Source organism: Megascapheus bottae, chromosome 2 (assembly GCF_031878675.1).
Source record: "Megascapheus bottae isolate mThoBot1 chromosome 2, mThoBot2.hap1, whole genome shotgun sequence".
In the NCBI taxonomy this organism is placed as follows: domain Eukaryota; kingdom Metazoa; phylum Chordata; class Mammalia; order Rodentia; family Geomyidae; genus Megascapheus; species Megascapheus bottae.
Genome location: NC_143510.1, coordinates 82,422,181 through 82,440,207, shown reverse-complemented (window position 1 = coordinate 82,440,207; position 18,027 = coordinate 82,422,181). Strand labels below are relative to the sequence as shown.

Genomic DNA, 18,027 nt, shown 5'->3' with positions numbered 1-18,027 from the left:
CCAGGTTCAATTCCTCAGTACCACATACATAGAAAAAAGCTGGAAGTGGTGCTGCAGCTCACATGGTAGAGTTCTAGCCTTGAGAAAACCCAAGGACAGTGCTCAGGCCCTGAATTCAAGTCCCAGGACTGGTAATATATATATATATATATAATCTTTAAATAGCTACACAAAAGGGTTTTAGTTCAGCATGTTAATTTGTAAGTATACTGTGTCTTGGCCTGTGTTACCCCTTTCAGCGTCCCCCCCCCCCCCCCCCCCCCCCCCCCGCTCCTCTGCTCCCGATCCCAGCCATTGCCTTGAGTGACGGGGTTCTATTTTCACATAGCAAGGCAGTGTGACGATTTTATTCGCTTAACTCTGCATACAGAGGACACCGAGGGAGCTGGCAATGACACCAGCTGGGCAGTATGTCGTTACCTAGGATCGGAGAGCCTCCATCATAAGCCGGAGGCTCCCAGTTCATGATGCACCAGTCGTCGCCCACATCAGACACATTGGGTGCCACTGGAGGGTCCGGGATGTCTGTGGTGGAAACGTATGAGGACAGAACAAAATTGAACGAGTACCGAGAAGAGGGCAAGAGGAAGATACGAGTCTTAGTGATAAGCACAGAAACTGTTCTTTCTGAGTAGTTTTCCATATTCTCTGAAATGCACTTAGGAACTACTTGGGGAGAGGAACATTTATCCCAGGCAGCATGGGATGAGATCCCAATAAAAATAAAAACAAACACATCTCCAAGCCCTTTAAAGTGATGTCCTAATGCCAGAGTCTAAGCTCTGCATGAAACGTGACATTTTTGTTCTTTATTTGGAAAATGGCAAACTGAATCAAGGGCAAATGACTGTTGATCTTAGCTCAGGAGGAAGATTCATGATATTGGCTGGTAAAGATCTGAGTCAGAAACAGCCAAGTCACCATATTTTATACATTGATTAATTTCTGGTCAACTTGAAATATGTCTCTAATGAAAATTTAAGTGAGAAGAGGAGACCATGAGCCCCTGAGACAATAATCATCTACTAGACATATTTCACTTGGTTTTAGGCTTAAGAAAATGCACACAAAATAGTTGTCTGAGGACTGAGTTGGATCTTATTCCTCTGCAATGATTGTGATGCGGAAATGTTTTTCACTGATTGTATTTCAGTGAACCTCATTGGGCACACCAATGACCAGTAACTCCAAGTGATTGAAAGTAGCTGCTCATTTCTCCAATGGGCAGACACCTAGGTTAGAAAATAGAAGAGAAAGGGAAGAAAAGAAAAGAAGAAAAAAATGGCAAAGGTAGAAAAAAAGAGAGATGGTACATATGATTGTTTTCCTTTTCTTGGCTGCCCAGTAAACTGACCAAGAGTAGCCTCAATCTCGACGAATCAGCTTGATTCTAGAAGTCTGCACACATGGCGAACTGACCTACAACTTTAATCTTGATGCTGGCATGTGCTTCTCCAGCTTCATTTTTCAGATTGATGTGGTAAACCCCAGAGTCATCTCTTTCAGCCACATCAATAACGAGAGTGCTGCTGTCAGGATACGATTCTGCTCGTATCCGGCCACTGCCTTCCATAATAGCCTGACAACAAAGAAAATAAAGATGCCACATCCTGTTCCCAGTAACAAATCCCATTGTCACAGCGCCTTAGCACCTGAGCTAGTCACACTGTGAAGACCCAGAATACGTCTTCCCTGTTGGCCTCACCCAACTCCAGTGACAGTCACACTTAAGAAACTGGGATATAACTTACCACAGCCCACACCACTGAAAAATAGTAGAGCTATGACTCCTTTCTAGAACTCATTAACCATGGAGAATGCAAAACAGTTTCCCACTCAAATTGTTAAACACTGAATATCCACTTTAAAGGACATGGAAACACGAGGATCTAATTGCCAAAGTATAGAGAAAAGATGAGCCTTCGGTTATATTTTCTTTCGTATTTTTAATCCTCCTTCCTCTTTTTCTTCTCCACCCTCCTCCTCTTCCTCCTCTTCTACCTGCTCCTCCTGTTCCTCCTCTTCCTTCTTCTTCTTCTTCTTCATCAATTGTAGGCTTTGAACTCTGGGCCTGGCTCTGTCCCTGAGCTCCTCAGCTCAAGGCTAGTGCCACTTCCAGTTTTCTGGTAGTTCATTGGGGATAAGAGTTTCATGGACTTTCCTGCCCAGGCTGGCTTTGAACCACTATCATCAGATCTCAGCTTCTTGTTTAGCTAGGATTACAGGTATGAGCCACGGGCGCCTAGACTATTTCACTCTTTGGGGTCCATAAAATGCATGATGAGATCATGTTCATTATACCCTGAACATGTTTGGCCATGCAGTGAGCAGTTAGAAATATGACAAGTGGAGGATTGGGAATGTGGCTTAGTGGTAGAGAGTTTGCCTAGCACACACGAAGCCTTAGTACCACATAAATAGAAAAAGACGGAAGTGGTGCTGTGGCTCAAGTAGTAGAGTGCTAGCTTTGAGTAAAAGAAGCTCAGCTCAGGAACAGAACCCAGGCCCTGAGTTCAAGCTCCAAGACTGGCCAAAAAAAGGAAGGTCAGGCATGTAATCCTAGCTACTCAGGAGGTTGAGGTCTGAGGATCAAGGTTCAAAGCCAGCCCAGACACAAAAGAACCTGAGACTCTTATCTCCAGTTAACCTCCAGAAAATAGAAAATGAGAAGTAGGGCTTGGCTCAAGGGTAGGGCAGTAGCCTTGAGCTGAACAGCTCAGGGACATGGCCCAGGCCAAGTTCAAGCCCCATGACCCACAAAAAAAAAAGGGAAGGAAGGAAGGAACTATGAAAAGAAAATGTAGAAGAAATAATCATAATCTGATTTGTCTGGTAATCATCTACGAGTTCTTTTTTCAAAGCAAGTTCATCTGTAATGTCTTCTTGCGCATTCATTGATTTCTCTATTAAACTAATGAGTACAAGAGATGTGTGTATGTGTGCGTGCACATGCACAGGTTTGTGTAAGTGTCACACACCTTGTCTGCTCGGCTCCAGATGGCTTTCGGAGGTGGTTCTCCAGTGACAGGAATCTCAAGGCGGAGCTTGTTTCCTGCAATCACTGTCACCGTGTTGTCTGCATCCAGGCCATCAAGAATGATCTTAGGAGGATCTAGAGAAGTAACCACAGTTGTTGTTATCTGCCAGTCACTTCCATTCCTATATGTTGCCTAGTGATTGACTAGTGGAAGCATGAATGAGAACCCATTTTCTTTTCCAAAATATTTCTCTTGTAATCCTGGCTACTCAGGTGAACGAGGTCACAGTTCAAAGCCTGCCCAGGCAGAAAACTCCATGAGACTTATTTTCAATTAACAACCAAAAAAGCTGGAAGTAGAGCTGTGGCTAAAGTGGTAGGACTTAGCATTGGAGCACTACCCAGTGTCGGAGTTCAAGGCTTAGGATCTGCTCACATGTATTCACGTGTGTACACACATACATACACACCCCAAAAACAAAACCAGAAAGGACAAAACTACGTAATACTTGAAGAAAAAAATGTGTCAATTGATATTAATCACTATAAGTAGCTTAATCTTGAGTCTTACAAATGAATGTGTGTGTGTGTGTGTGTGTGTGTGTGTGTGTGTCTGTGTGTGTCTGTGTGTCTGTGTGGTGGTTTTGGGGCTTGAACTCAGGACCAGGTTGTGTTTTCCCTAAACTCTCTTTCTTTCTTCCTTTCTCTCTCTCTCTCTCTCTCTCTCTCTCTCTCTCTCTCTCTCTCTCTCTCTCTCTCTCTCTCTCTCTCTCTCTCTCTCTTTCATTTATTTTTGTGGGTTATAGGACTTGAACTCTGGCCTGGGCACTGTCCTTGAGCTCTTTACCTCAAGGCTACCATCCCACCCTTGAGCCAAGCCCCACTTCCTGTTTTCTAGAGGTTAATTGAGGATAAGAGTCTCAGTTCCTTTTGTGCCAGGGCTGGATTTGAACCCCAATCCTCAGATCTTAGCCTCCTGAGTAGCTAGGATAACAGGCGTGAGCCGCCACCCCTCACTCCCTGAGCTTTTTCACTCAAGGCTGGCACTCTATCACTGAAGCCACACTTCACTTATGGTTTATTTATTTATTTACTTATTTTATTTTTAAACCTTGAGCCTCACATATCAGCCTCCTGAGTAGCTAAGATTTCATGTGTAAGCCACTAGCACCTGGCTGAGTACTACATAGTTTTAAATGCACAGTAATTCCATCAAAGGCAATAACAAACAAGAGAGCTATGCAATCATTTGTTTTATTTTTTTTTCTACTCACCAATGACATGGACTTTGGCAGGTAAGGGAACATTGTAGGCATCTGGTGTAAAAATATATTCACCTTCATCTTCAACGAGTGCACTGGCTATGACTAATTTATGGATTCTAAGGAAATAAGAAGAACATGCTTGTGAGACTCTGCAAAGGTTTAGCATATATATGACACAAACTAAAGAGGCATGTCTTAATCTGATTAAGATATGCACATACATGCATGTGGATGTGTGTGAGACAGAGATAAAGAGAAAGAGAATGTGAAGCCTTAGTTAATCTATTTATTCATTTGTATTTATACTCTTGGGATTAGATGCTGTCCTTGAGCTTCTTTTTTCCCCCTCAATGCTAATGCTTTACCACTTGAGCCACAATACCACTTCCAGTTTTTGTTTTTTATTTTTATATCTTTATTTTATTGTTAATCATGGGGCTTGAACTCTGGGCCTAGGCTCTCTCTCTCCCTAAGCTCTTCAGCTCAAAGCTAGCACTCTACCACTTCTAGGAACAATGATACTTTCAGTTTTCTGATCGTTAGTTTAGGTAAGAGTCTCACAGACTTCTGTGCCTGGGATGGCTTTGAACCATGATCTTCAGATCTCAGCCTCCTGAATAGCTAGGATTATAGGCTTGAGCCACCAGTAGCTGGCTTAACCTTTTTATTTACCCATATTACATTTCTCTATTTCAGAGTAAATGGAAGTTTTTCTACAAACACAACCTTCTTATTATACATACAGGTCTGTTATTCTTTTTCATCTTATTTCATAACTTTACAAAGCATAATGGCATGTATGAAATTTATCTGGGTTCAATCCTTACCATACATGTGTGTGTACCTGCATGCATGTGTGCGCGCACACATACACACACACACACACACACACACACACACACACACAGAACTGTGTGGCGATATGAGATTGTGAAAGTACTTTGTATGCACACACAATTTTCTCACGGTTTCAAACTATTTGGGGGGTTTTCAGAACTCCATGACCTTGTAAGAATTCATGATCAAAGAATAAAACTTTGCCTACTATTTTTGGAAGAGCATATGGTGCTTATTGGTGTCAAAAGTATGGTAAACTTTTTGGTTTAAAGATTTATTAATTTTTTTGCTAGCTTTGGGGCTTGAACTCAGGGCCTGTACACTGTCCTGGAGCTTCTTTTCCTTAAAGCTAGTACTCTGTCACTTGAGCCACAGCTCCACTTCTAGTCTTCTGCTGGTTATTGTTCATTAATTCCTACCCAGGCTTGTTTTGAACCTCAGTCCTCAGATCTTAGCTTCCTAAGTGGCTATGATTATAAAACAAGCCCTCAGTGCCTAGCAGTCTCTAAATCTTATTTAACCTTGGACATGGACAACTGATATACTTGGCCAAGTCAAAAATGATCATTCAGGATCATGTTTCATCTTGAAACTAATTTAGGATCATGTGGAGATATGACAAATAGCGGTTGGGCAGACAATACAACCATACTGAGAAGGGCAAAGACCTAGAAACAGGCTATCTCCCTGTGGGTACAAAAACACGCCATTTTTGGCCGGAAATTTGGCCTAGTAGTAGCGTGCTTGCCAAGCATGCAGGAAGACCTGGGTTTGATTCCTCAGTACCACATACATAGAAAAACCCAGAAGTGGTGCTGTGGCTCAAAGTGGTAGAGCTCTAGCCTTGAGAAAGCTCAAAGACAGTTCAAGCCCCAGGACTGGCATTAAAAATCATGCCATTTTCAAGTGGGGAGAGTGAAGATACACATTAGCTTTTCCTTGTGGTTCACTTGGCTGACTTACTTACCTTCCTTTGTGGACAACCTTTAAACGTTCACTCTCCTGAACGGGGAGGCCATTTTTAGTCCATTTTCCTGGTACATTTTCAGAGATTTCACACTTCAAGCATATTTCTTTGCCCAGTTTTACAGTCTGATCAGCCAGTGGTGTTATAATCTTTAGAGGTCTCACTGTGGGGATAAAGAGCGTCACATGGCAACCAATCTAAACTTTAGATGGGCCCACACAGTAGCATGTCACAGGTGCCATCAGTTTTGCTATGACACTTGTTTTGAAAATGAAAATTTGTTTCAATACAACAGATATACTAGAGGAAGGTTGAAGGAAATGCAAATTTTACATATGTTTATCTGTGATTAGAGCTGGGTGAAATGCCTAGATTGTAGAATAGTAGAACTGACTGCGATTGCTTTAAATGAACACAGATAAGAAGCTGCCTGTGGTTGAAAAACTTTTGAGACAAAATAACAAAGGGGTCATAAATCTACGAAGAATAAGGGATCTATTGAGATTGTTTTGGAATAAAACAATACTCATATATACTATAACTACATCAATGAAGGAATAAGATCTCTGTGTGCATACCAATTTGTGCATTGTGCATGTATACCAGTTGCCCTGACATTTTGTTATTTAATTCTTATGGAAAATTTGAACAGAATGTATCATTGAGACCTATTTGAAAGCTTTAAGACAAGTACATTAATTCTATCATGCCTCTAAAGCAGATTATCAAATAAATTCTTACTCATCAGTTGAGTATTTTTTAACTTCCATCATCTTGGCTTTAATAACTTCCCTCTCAGCTCAACTGTAGTCGTATGTTACATATTGAATGGGTAGCAAGTTAGCATATGGATCAAGCAAACATGAGGATTTGATATCTTATATAAATATCTATCTATTTTTATGGTCATGGAATCCTAACTATTTGGGTAACTGGCAATAGCAAAGTGATGTTTATAATTTCCTTCCAACACTGATGCTCTACTTAAAAAACATGTATTTTTTTTTTGCCAGTCCTGGGGCTTGAACTCAGGGCCTAAGCACTGTTCTTGAGTTTTCTCAAGGCTAGAGCTCTACCACTTAAGCCACAGCACCACTTCCCACTTTTTCAATATATATGGTACTAAGGAATCAAACCTGGTTCTTCATGCATGGTAGGCAAACACTCTACCACTAGGCCAAATTCCTGGCCCCTGCTCTACTTTTTAATTGTGTAATAGGTTCCATTCTCAGAGATTCCAACTGATCTGATATAGACATTCAACTCTAATGGCATATAGTTTTACATTTGTGTATGTCTGTGTATATGTATGCTGGCCTTAGGGCATGAACTTAGGGCCTCAAACCCACACTGAGTTTTGCTCAAGGGTAGTACTTTACCACTTGAGCATTTCCAGATTTTTGGTGGTTAATTGGAGATAAGAGTCTCTCAGGCTGGTCTGCCTAAGCTGGTTTTGAATCACAATCTTCAGATCTCAGCTTCCTGAGTAGCTATGATTACAGGTGCAAGCCACTGGTGCTGGGCAATTGTTACATATTAAAAAAAAATACTACCAGTAGAAACCAAACAGCATAAAACTTTTGCAAAAACAGGGTTAAGAAACACAACGTATAGGTAAGCCAGTGCTCAGAACATGGAAGGAGAGGTTACTCACAGTCAACACTAAGCTTAGCAGATGACTGCCCTCCGGTGGTCATCACCGAATATTCTGCACTGTCAGCCTTCGTCGCTCCTTCTATGATCAAAATATGCTTCTTGCCCTCAACTTTGATTCTGTATCTTGATTTTGGACCAGGAAAGATCTCTTCACCATTCTTAAACCTGTGTTGACATAAATGATCAATTAAACCGTTCTTTAAAAGAACCTCCAAGAAACAAACATTGCTGGTCCTGTTTTTTTGCTTTATCCTAGGGTCTCACAGTGTTTCTGGCAGATTTTAGACACGTAAGAACACTTCAAGCCACGGCACTGGTGGCTCACTCCTGGAATGCTAGCTACTCAGAAGGCTGAGATCTGAGGACTGTGGTTCAAAGCCAGCTGGGGAAGGAAAGTTCATGAGACTCTTATCTCCATTTAACCACCAGAAAACTGGAAGTGTCATTGTGGCACAAGTTGTAGAGTGGTAGCCTTGAGCTGAAGAGCTAGGGACAATGCCCAGGCCAGAAATCAAGCCCCATGATAGAGAGAAGAAGAAGAAGAAAAAGAAGAAGAAGAAGAAGGAGGAGGAGGAGGAGGAGGAGGAGGAGGAGGAGAAAGAAAAAGAAGAAGGAGAAAGAAAAAGAAGAAGAAGAAGAAGAAGAAGAAGAAGAAGAAGAAGAAGAAGAAGAAAGAGAGGAAGAGGAAGAGGAAGGAGAAGAAGAAGAGGAGGAGGAAGGAGAAGACAACGACTTTCAGTGGATTGAGCACATCGTCTCTTCATATTCAATATGAAGGTAAGGTAAAATCTTAGAATCTTTTTTTTTGTCACTTGTGGAGCTTGAACTCTGGGCCTGGGTGTTGTCCCTGAGCTATTCAGCTCAAGACTATTGCCCTACCCCTTGAGCTACGGCACCACTTCCCATTTCCTAGTGGTTAATTGGAGAGAAGAGTCTTACCTACTTTAGTGCCCGGGCTGGCTTTGAACTGCAATTCTCAGATATTAGCCTCCTGAGTAGCTAGGATTACAGGCATGAGCCACCACATCCTGGCTGAATCTTAGAATCTAAAGAATGGATATTAATCTCCTTGTAGGCTCTTGACAAATTCCCCCTCCCCACCTTTTTTGTAAGTTGTGGGGCTTGAACCCTGGGCCTGGGCTCAGGAACACAAGAGCTCTTCAGTTTTGACACATTTTTAAAGTTAGATATGGTTTTAGATGAGTGTGAATAAACTCTTCTGCATAAATTCCTAGAAAATATTTCATTTTAAGATTTAGAATCTTCTAATTTTTACCTTTGGCTACTCACAAGAAATATGTAAAAAAAAAAAAAGAACTTTCTGCCTAATCAAAAGAAATATATAGGGGCTGGGAATGTGGTTTAGTGGTACAGTGCTTGCCTAGCATGCATGAAGCCCTGGGGTCAATTCCTCAGTACCACATAAACAGAAAAAGTACCATGGCTCCAGTAGTAGAGTGCTAGCCTTGAAGAAAAAAAAGAAATACATGGGTTTTGTTGTTGTTGTTGTTTTGCCAATGGTGGGATCTGAACTCAGGACCTAGAAGCTGTCTCTGAGCTTTTTGCTCAAAATTAGTGTTCTACCACTTAAACTACACCTTTACTTTGGCTGTGTGGTGGTTAATTAGACATAAGAATCTCATGGACTTTCATGCCTTTGCTAGCTTTGAATCATAATCATCAGATTTCAGTGTCCTGAGCAGCTAGGATTATATATATAAACCTGTGATGCCTGGCAAGATAGAGCTTTTTGTCAATTTTACTTATTTACTTTTGGGATACTGGAGATTGACCCCAAGAGCCTCAAGCAGGCTATCTACAGCTGAGCTAGTTGTTAATTTTTAAAAGCAACTTGTAATTTTCCATCTAAACTACTTTTTTGCATTACAATAACAAAAAAGTGATGAGGACTTACATGAAAGATTTAAATGTGCCTTCCATGTAAACTGTAGGTATGGCATGGTGAGAAGAAGAGTAGAAAGATTAAGGGATACAGAGACTCCAATGCCTCTGAAGGGGAACAGACTTGGGTAGCTGGCTGAAGCATTTATTAGTAAGTGCCTGCCTCCTTATGTCCTTACATATACAGATACCTGAGCTGCTCTTCAGAGGCATAGTTGTAAAGAACACCAAGATCATAGCATGCTTTTATGAACATAAATGAGATCATTTCCACATTAATGATTTGCTTATATTTCTTGTTCTATCGCCTTGGAAAGCATTGTTGTTTAGTCTACTCATCTCAGGCAGGCATCACCATTTACCATTTTACATTGGCATCATCTTCAGACACCTCACATTCCAGTTCCACTCTTTCCCCACAGTAAGCATTCATGTCTTCCAGCTGTTTGGTCACCATAATCGGAGGTTCTAATGTGAAGATGGGGAGAAATCAAAGCCATGAAATATCCAAAGCTTTTCTCAGGAGTCCTAATTTGTTCACAGATGAAAACTCAGCAGCAGGATAGTATTTTCCTGTGGCTCACATAGTGGTTAGTAAGAAGTGGGTTTTGTTTTGGTTTTTTTTCCTTTTCTATATCTGTTTCTGGCAACATAAGGTAACCTTAGGTAAGTTTTTCTAATTTCCTTAGAACTCAGATCAATTATATTATCACTTCAGAGAGCTTATAAAATGTGAAACAAATAACTTTCCTTCAGCAAAGAAGATATCAGGTGGTAGATACTTCTGGTGGAGAATGTATAAACACTATTTGTTTTGTTCTAGATGAAAGGTTGATATTAAAATTCAGCTGTGATCAGAGGATTACATAAGGCAAATAAATGATACCTGGCTTCATGGGGTCCCTCTAGCTCCTTACACTATCATAGTAAATGATGATCTACTAAGTTCAACCGCTGGTATACTTCTCTTAATAAAGCTGGTTTCAAGAGACTCCTACTTGTGATTAGCGAAGTGAACAAAGTCAGCATTACTAGCTTCAAATTAGCTATCTAGTTATTTTCTGAGAAGTTACAACTAGAATAATTATTGTGCAGAATTAGCCTGGCTTGAAGCAATACTACATGGAAGTTTTATTTATTTTTTGTTCCCTCAGGCTTTTCTATTCTTCTACAAGCGTGAATAATTAGGACCCATGATCCTGCCAGCATAAAATAGACTCCCTGGCTAGTTAATCTAACAACCAAGCCTTTCCGCTGTCTCTGCTGTGGCACTAAGAGGGTCACCTTGCTTTTCATTCTGACTGTTGCTCTGGGGAGAAGGAGGACCACTGGCTCTTGGTTGCAAGAAAGTGTTTTCATTTTTACCTCGTACAAAGAGCTCTGTAGAACATTTTTCATCACCAGCTGTCACGTAGTATTCTGAGTCATCTGTCAGAGCACAGTTATTGATAAACATGATTCTTTCATTTCCTTTATGTTCAAAGATGTATCTGTTTCAAATAGGAGGTACATAATCAGAGTCTGGGACTTGGATTTTGTTCTTTTCTTTATCGCCAGTGAATTTGGCTTATAATTTCATAACACTGGAGAGTAAAGGACACAACTTTCATTTTATAATCATATTTCGTACTTTATATGGTTAACATCAAACAACAAACCAGTTTTCATCTTCACAATACAAAGCACATAGACACATTTATATAAGCTTTTATGTTTCTCTAATAATTTTCTTCGGGATATGGTTTTCACTGCACATATAAAAATCAAGTCTCATCTGTTTAATGATAGCAACCCACTGTTGGAAAACAGAGTTAGTTGGTTGAGTGTGTTATGGATATTTTTAACTCTGTCCATTCTTTAAGTGATCAATTTATATTTAAGGGTAGAGATTTGATTATATTTGTTGATGCATATGTCATTTACTGACTAGCCTAAGGGACACAGTAGATTTTAGTGGCTAAATAAGTGGTTGTTGCTCCATTGAAGGGCTAAGGTGACTTTCATTTATAACTGTTGGTCATAAACTGTAGGATTATGGTGGTTTCTTAAATGATATTCACAGAGACTGTCCATTAAGAAAGATTTGGGGTGTTTGGAAAAAGGAGTAGAAGCCAGAGATAACAAACTTTAATTATTTGTGACTGGGACTATGAGGAGAATATAATAGATTAGGTGGAAAAAGTTGGTTTCACAACATCTCAATTTGAACACTTCAAGAAGAAAATACTCGAATACTTTCCAAACTAAAATTTATGGTTTCTATAGGCACTCCCAATATGGAAATGCCATAATAAATTTCCTTCCCTTTTATGACCAGTGTATACAAATAAAAATCATATTAATACATGAGATTCAAAAATTATGTTTTGATAAATCTAGGCCGTCATTGGCAGATATTTTGGTACCAAGTTACAAACCTTATTAACACAAAGTCATTTTTTAAAGAAACTGGAAACCACCTAATTGTACTGCAGAAGTGACAGATTTCCAGGATTAAAGTCTCTTATCAATGTACACGTGGCTCTTGTTAACTTAAAACAATATATTGGAGTCGAAAATCTCTTGGGTTGAGGAGGATCTCTGTAAAGTAGTTTCATAATAGACTAGTGATGCTATCAGACGTTGGGGATTAGTTTTGCTCCCTCCTTTGGGAGAGAGCCAAGAAATAACAGAATACAGGCTTAGATTCACATTTCATTACATCTCAGTTCTATTCAGATACATGGCTTTAAATACTCAACACAGTGCCTGAATTGTGAATACAAGCTATTCAGCCCTTATCAAATACAGATGCTCTTTTGGAAATGGAACAGATCATTGAATTTTCAGGTGTGATTCTCAGTTGGTATGTCAAATATATAGCTCCAAAAACTTTTTAAATTTTATTTTTTTAACATTGGGAGAAACTCAGGAAATAAAAACATGATTTTTGTTGTTGGTGGTGGTGGTAGTGGTAGTGGTATCTGTTCTTGCTTTGGATTTTTTTTGGGGGGGTAGCAAATGGTTGTGTAGAAATGGAGGGAGGAAGGGTGAAGAGTGCACTTATGCTATTCAGTACATACTGTATGGAAAATGAACTGTGCAACTTGTGGGCAGGGATGAATGGATAGTGAAAACTGGGGAGAAGTAAAGGAAGTGGGGACATTGTCCAGAAAGAACTGTACTCATGACCTGATTTATGAAATGCTCACCCCTCTGTATGAAACCTTAATCATAACAAGAAAATTATATTGTCTTAAAAATTGAGAGAAGTTTCACAATGCTCCAAATGAATTACCTCTAACCTGTAGCAACAAAGAACAACTAAGAATCACTTGAAGCAGTCTATAATAAAGGATAGTTTCATCTTCAAAGCCCAATGATTTGAGTAGCTTCAATAATACAAGGAAAGTGACTTAAGCTTGCACTCTTTACTTGTATGATTTCACATTATAAAGCTCAAGCCAGGGGCCAGGAATTTGGCCTTGTGGTTAAAGTGCTTGCCTAGCATGCACGAAGACCCGGGTTGGTACCACATACATACAAAAAAGCTGGAAGTGGTACTGAGGCTCAAGTGGTAGAGCTCTAGCCTTGAGAAAGTCCAGGGACAGTGCTCAGGCCCCGAACCCAAGCCCAGGACTGGCCAAAAAAAAAAAAGCTCAAGCCAAAAATTTCTTTTATTTTCAGAATATTGAGTCAAATTACTTTTTTTTATTTTTTGCTAGTCCTGGGGCTTAAACTCAGAGCCTGGGCATTGTCCTGGAGCTTTCTCAAGTGTAGAGCTCTACCACTTAGTTGAGCCACAGCACCAATTCCAGCTATTTCTCTGTATTCGGTCCCAAGGAATTGAATCCAGGGCTTTATGCATGCTAGGCAAACACTCTACCACTAGGCCATGCTCCTCTCTAATCCCACATTACTTTTTGGAGTTTACTTATTCATTTATCTGCTTCTATTTTTATTGATCATTTATGACATGCACAGTCACTTACTTTGTACTGGGACGAATTTCTTGGCCATTTTTGTACCACTTCACCTCCAGCTTTGGATCAGTTAGCTCCACAACAAACCTTACTTTTCCTCCTTTATCAATCTGATATGCAGGATCAAGAATTTTGGCAAAAGCTGATAGATCAAAGTAACAAATGTATGTTAATCTGTGAATACAAATGGGGTAAGTTTATACAGTCAAAGCACATAGGAGAATCTAAAATTGAGTGTCAGAGAAGAAAAACATCTAGACTCTCCTTTACATTTTAGGATTGTGCTGACATATTTAATAAGATGTTTAATTTTTAATTTACATGTTTTGTTTTGTTTTTTAGGAAATCCAAGAAAAAATAGTTAAAGAAGCTTTAACAATGACCTAATTCTTCAGGATATGCACCCAAATGAAACTGAACTCTAAAATAATTTCTTTTCATTCTCTACCATGATTAGGACCACTGGAATTATTCTTGAAATAGTCCTTCTTCTCCTTTTTATTTTCCTTTTGGTTTGGTTTTGTAAGACACATTCGCAGTGGATAGCCATGGCCTGGAACTAGATATCCTTCTATCTAAGTCTCCCAGTACTGGAATTCAAGCCATGTGCTACCACACCCATCTCTATTTTTGAATTGCTATTACATGGGTTTTTTGCTTTGTTTGTTTGTTTTGGATAATACTGATGTTTAAACTCAGGACATTGTGTTTGCTAGACAGGCATACTACCACTTGAGTGATATATATAGCCCACATGTTTTTATTCATTATGGAATTTGTAAGACCAATTCAGTAATTAATAGGATTTGATTGAGTAACTTTGGCTAATTGAAATAGTAGACTTATCCAAGTTTTAGTATTATATAAATCTGCCTCTAAAAAAGAAAAAAAAAATATATATTTTTTTTGCCAGTCCTGGGCCTTGAGCTCAGGGCCTGAGCACTGTCCTTGGACTTTCTCAAGGCTAGAGCTCTACCACTTAAGCCACAGCACCATTTCTGGCTTTTTTTTCTATGTGTGTGGTACCGAGGAATCAAACCTGGGTCTTCATGCATGCGAAGCAAGCACTCTATCACTAGGCCAAATTCCCAGACCTAAAATAGAATTTTAAAACTATCCCTTGCATATACATTACACACACACACACACACACACACACACACACACACACACACACACACTTTTCTTTGAAAGGTCTTAAAAAGAAGTGATCATTTTCTGATTTTAAATGTAATTCTCATTTAGACAGCTTAGAGAGTATACATACATACATACAAAATACACATACATGAGTATATAAGTGCATACATATTTTATATAATATTATATATAGCCAATCTTGAAAAACCAGGTGTCTGCACTGATGCTTGAGACTATGAATTCCTAGACTCAAGATGATAATTTTAGGGGTTCTGGTATCGTGGAAATGTCTAAGCTTGGCAAAATAAAACAAAACTAAAATAAACAAAATAACCAGCTGTATTTTCCCCAGCAGTATTTCCCAACAAGTTCACAAGCAGTCTAGAAATAGAGTGTAGGTGATCAGGGAGAGTCTTTAGATTCTCTCCAAATACTAACAAATTAATAAATCACACTAGGATTCATCTGTCACCCAGATGTACGAATAAACCAATAACTGACTATCTACTATAGGGAACTTCAAAGAACTTTAGTGGTCAACCTTCTACAGTTTAAATGTATTCCTCTCTCTCTCTCTCTCTCTCTCTCTCTCTCTCTCTCTCTCTCTCTCTCTCTCTCTCTCTTCACATTAAAGAAGAAGAGGTGGGGGGAAGCATTTAAAACCACAGCGCAGTTCCCTGGGGAAAAGGACAGAAATGCCACCAAAGTACACCGGGTGAGAGAAGTAAACTTCCCCATGCCTAACCAAAAGGGCGGAGAAGTCAGCTACTAAGTAGACAGAGTGCTTCCTCTCAGCTAAAAACCCTGGCTTTGGGAGGGAGATGTGGGCATGGCACAAAGGGTTTGGCCGTCTGTTCCTGGTGTGGGGAAAGGCGTTAGAGAAGAAGACCCTTACTCTACCTGAAACCATCAGTTACTGCCCCACTCTCTGCACTGCCATCCCGGGTGGATCCTCCTGATATCAAAGGCTATCCAAAAAGAGGGACTGTCCTGTATCTGTCTCCCTTTTTTGGCCTCTCTCTAAGCCAGGGTGAACAGAATGAAGTGAGAGTGTGAGGTAAAGGTTGAGTTGTTCCAGTGCACCTGGCCTAGATCAGCTTCTTTCTGCCATCTCCCCCACCTCCTGGCAGCTCACCTGCACTCTTCTTTTCCACCCTGCGCATCCGCTTGAGCCTCTTGAGCATACCACGCAGGTCTGTGATACCATACTGGAAAGCAATCTTCTCATATTCGTTGGGGTTCGCATTCTTCAGCAGCTCCCACACATCAATCTCAGGCTCCTCTTCCTGCTGCTTCACCTCCCTAATCAGAAAGAACCATTGTCTAGTTTAGTAACTGCCCTGGCCCTTAGAGCAAAGGAAGTCTGAGGTGTGAGCCTGACATTTTTATTGGCTGTGTTAAAAGCTCTATTAAGAGCTACCAAGTAAGTCTACTTGCCTTACTTGAAGCTTTAGGGAAACTCCCAGCTGGTAGGTCAAATATGTGCAGTGATGCTAACATTTTTCATTTTCCTACATTAAAGGAACAATTTAAGGAACAATTTTACATTAAGGAACAATTTTTTGGCGGGGGGAAGAAAGTATATCTAATTGAATGTGAAGTTTAGGGAAATAGAAAAATAGTTTTTACCTTAGATATGGGTTGTGAATTCATTTTGAGAAGTAGATTGAGAACCAAATGCTTTTAAATGGGGCAGCATACCATGTTCATGGATTAGAAAATAATAATAATAATAATATTAATAATAACAACTAAAAGATTTGCCTGTAAATGAAAGTAATCTCTTTCTACCTCTTGGGTGTATAGACCAGTACAAAAACAATATTTCAAAGCTTTGGAGTTTGCCAATAGTATTTTTCCTAGGACATAAGTGATAATATACATTGTTAGCCACTTTTCTTAGTTTTTAATATTTAAAGAAAGCAAAACTCATAAAGTTTTTAAAAAATAATTTTGTGAAGGCAGATGAGGGCCTGAGTCAAGAGGTAGAGTATGTGGCTAGTGAGTTTTAGGCCCTAATTTCAAACTCCAATATTGTTTTCCACCTCCATGCCCTCAGAAGAATGATGAAAAAAATCTCTCATATGTCATTGTAACATATTGTCTTGAATTTTTCTTTTTGGAAGTATGAAGGATGAATTATAAATATGTCAATAGTAAATGGTAAGGCAAACAATTTACAATCCCATGAACAAAGGGAAAGGAACTTCTGAGGGCAATTGTCAAATTTATAGCCCCCAAAGAATGTATAGAAATTTTAAAGAACGTATATAACTAAAACATTCTAAGAATTAAAAGATATTGGATTGTCTCTAGTTCAAAAATTCACTGTGAAACTTAGGAATAAACACTTTAGAAAAAGGAGCTTAGTGTAGATGTGAAATAAAATTTAAATTATCTTCTTCATTTGTTAAACAGTCTTGATTTCATTTAAGCTTACTTAACTATTTATACCAGGCAATTCTGGAGATGTTTCTTACTGTGAATTATACTAATTTGGACTGATTTCTGGAAATCCTGATTAATACATTTTTACACACTAGTGTGGAAACAGATTCATGCCATTGTGTTATGGACTGATAAATTACACACTTTTGCTTTGTCTCATATATTATTCTTGTTTCAGACTTTCTTCTTTATACTCACGCAAACTAAGGAAGGGAACTCTTGGGTTGTAATCAGAAGTATAGAGAAGAGGGAAGGAAAATATTATGCTAGCATAATGTTAGGATATTTTTAGGCACTCTAACTTCTAAACATCTAATTTCCATTTTACATTGTCATACAAGTCTTTTTTGACCAAATGGAGTAGGGACTTCCTAAGGCTAATATCTTGAAATATGGAAGGAAGAGATGATGGTCCTTTAGTAATTTTGATGGGAAGAGCTAGAAAGCCCCATAGGAAAATGTGCCTTGATAACCTTCACACATGGCATTACTTATATCTTACTGAATTAAAAATATGTCCCATATTAACATGGGGAAATTGAAAAGCTTAAAGAAATTGTCCTGAAATTGGAATAGCAGCAATAATTTGTCAGAACCAATAAAAATTAGACTGAAAAGTCTGTATTTCAAATGTATATTTTTAAATGTTGCATAATTATGATTAAAATATGTATGCATGTATATCCAAAATATTTTCTGTGGGGAGTTTCCTCAATTAATCAATATTTGATTTTTTTGCCCTATTCCAGCCTGAACATGCCCCTTAAACACTGAATTATGGCATACCTAGACTGCATTAAATTTCTATTTTGATTATGGACAGTTATATTCAAACACTTCAAGTATACTTCTAAAAGCACAAAAATTTCAAAC

At 39.1% G+C, this 18,027-nt stretch overlaps 1 protein-coding gene across 1 annotated transcript in view; it reads right to left on the bottom strand.

Moving 5' to 3' along the window:
- Positions 1–18,027, bottom strand: part of Mybpc1 (myosin binding protein C1) — a 90,312-nt gene that overhangs the window by 27,820 nt on the left and 44,465 nt on the right. The window contains 10 exon segments of the mRNA XM_090328499.1: positions 421–525; positions 1,420–1,579; positions 2,979–3,112; positions 4,252–4,358; positions 6,047–6,209; positions 7,701–7,867; positions 9,967–10,072; positions 10,970–11,094; positions 13,576–13,708; positions 15,842–16,008. Of these exon segments, the coding sequence (XP_090184625.1) occupies positions 421–525; positions 1,420–1,579; positions 2,979–3,112; positions 4,252–4,358; positions 6,047–6,209; positions 7,701–7,867; positions 9,967–10,072; positions 10,970–11,094; positions 13,576–13,708; positions 15,842–16,008 (1,367 nt within the window).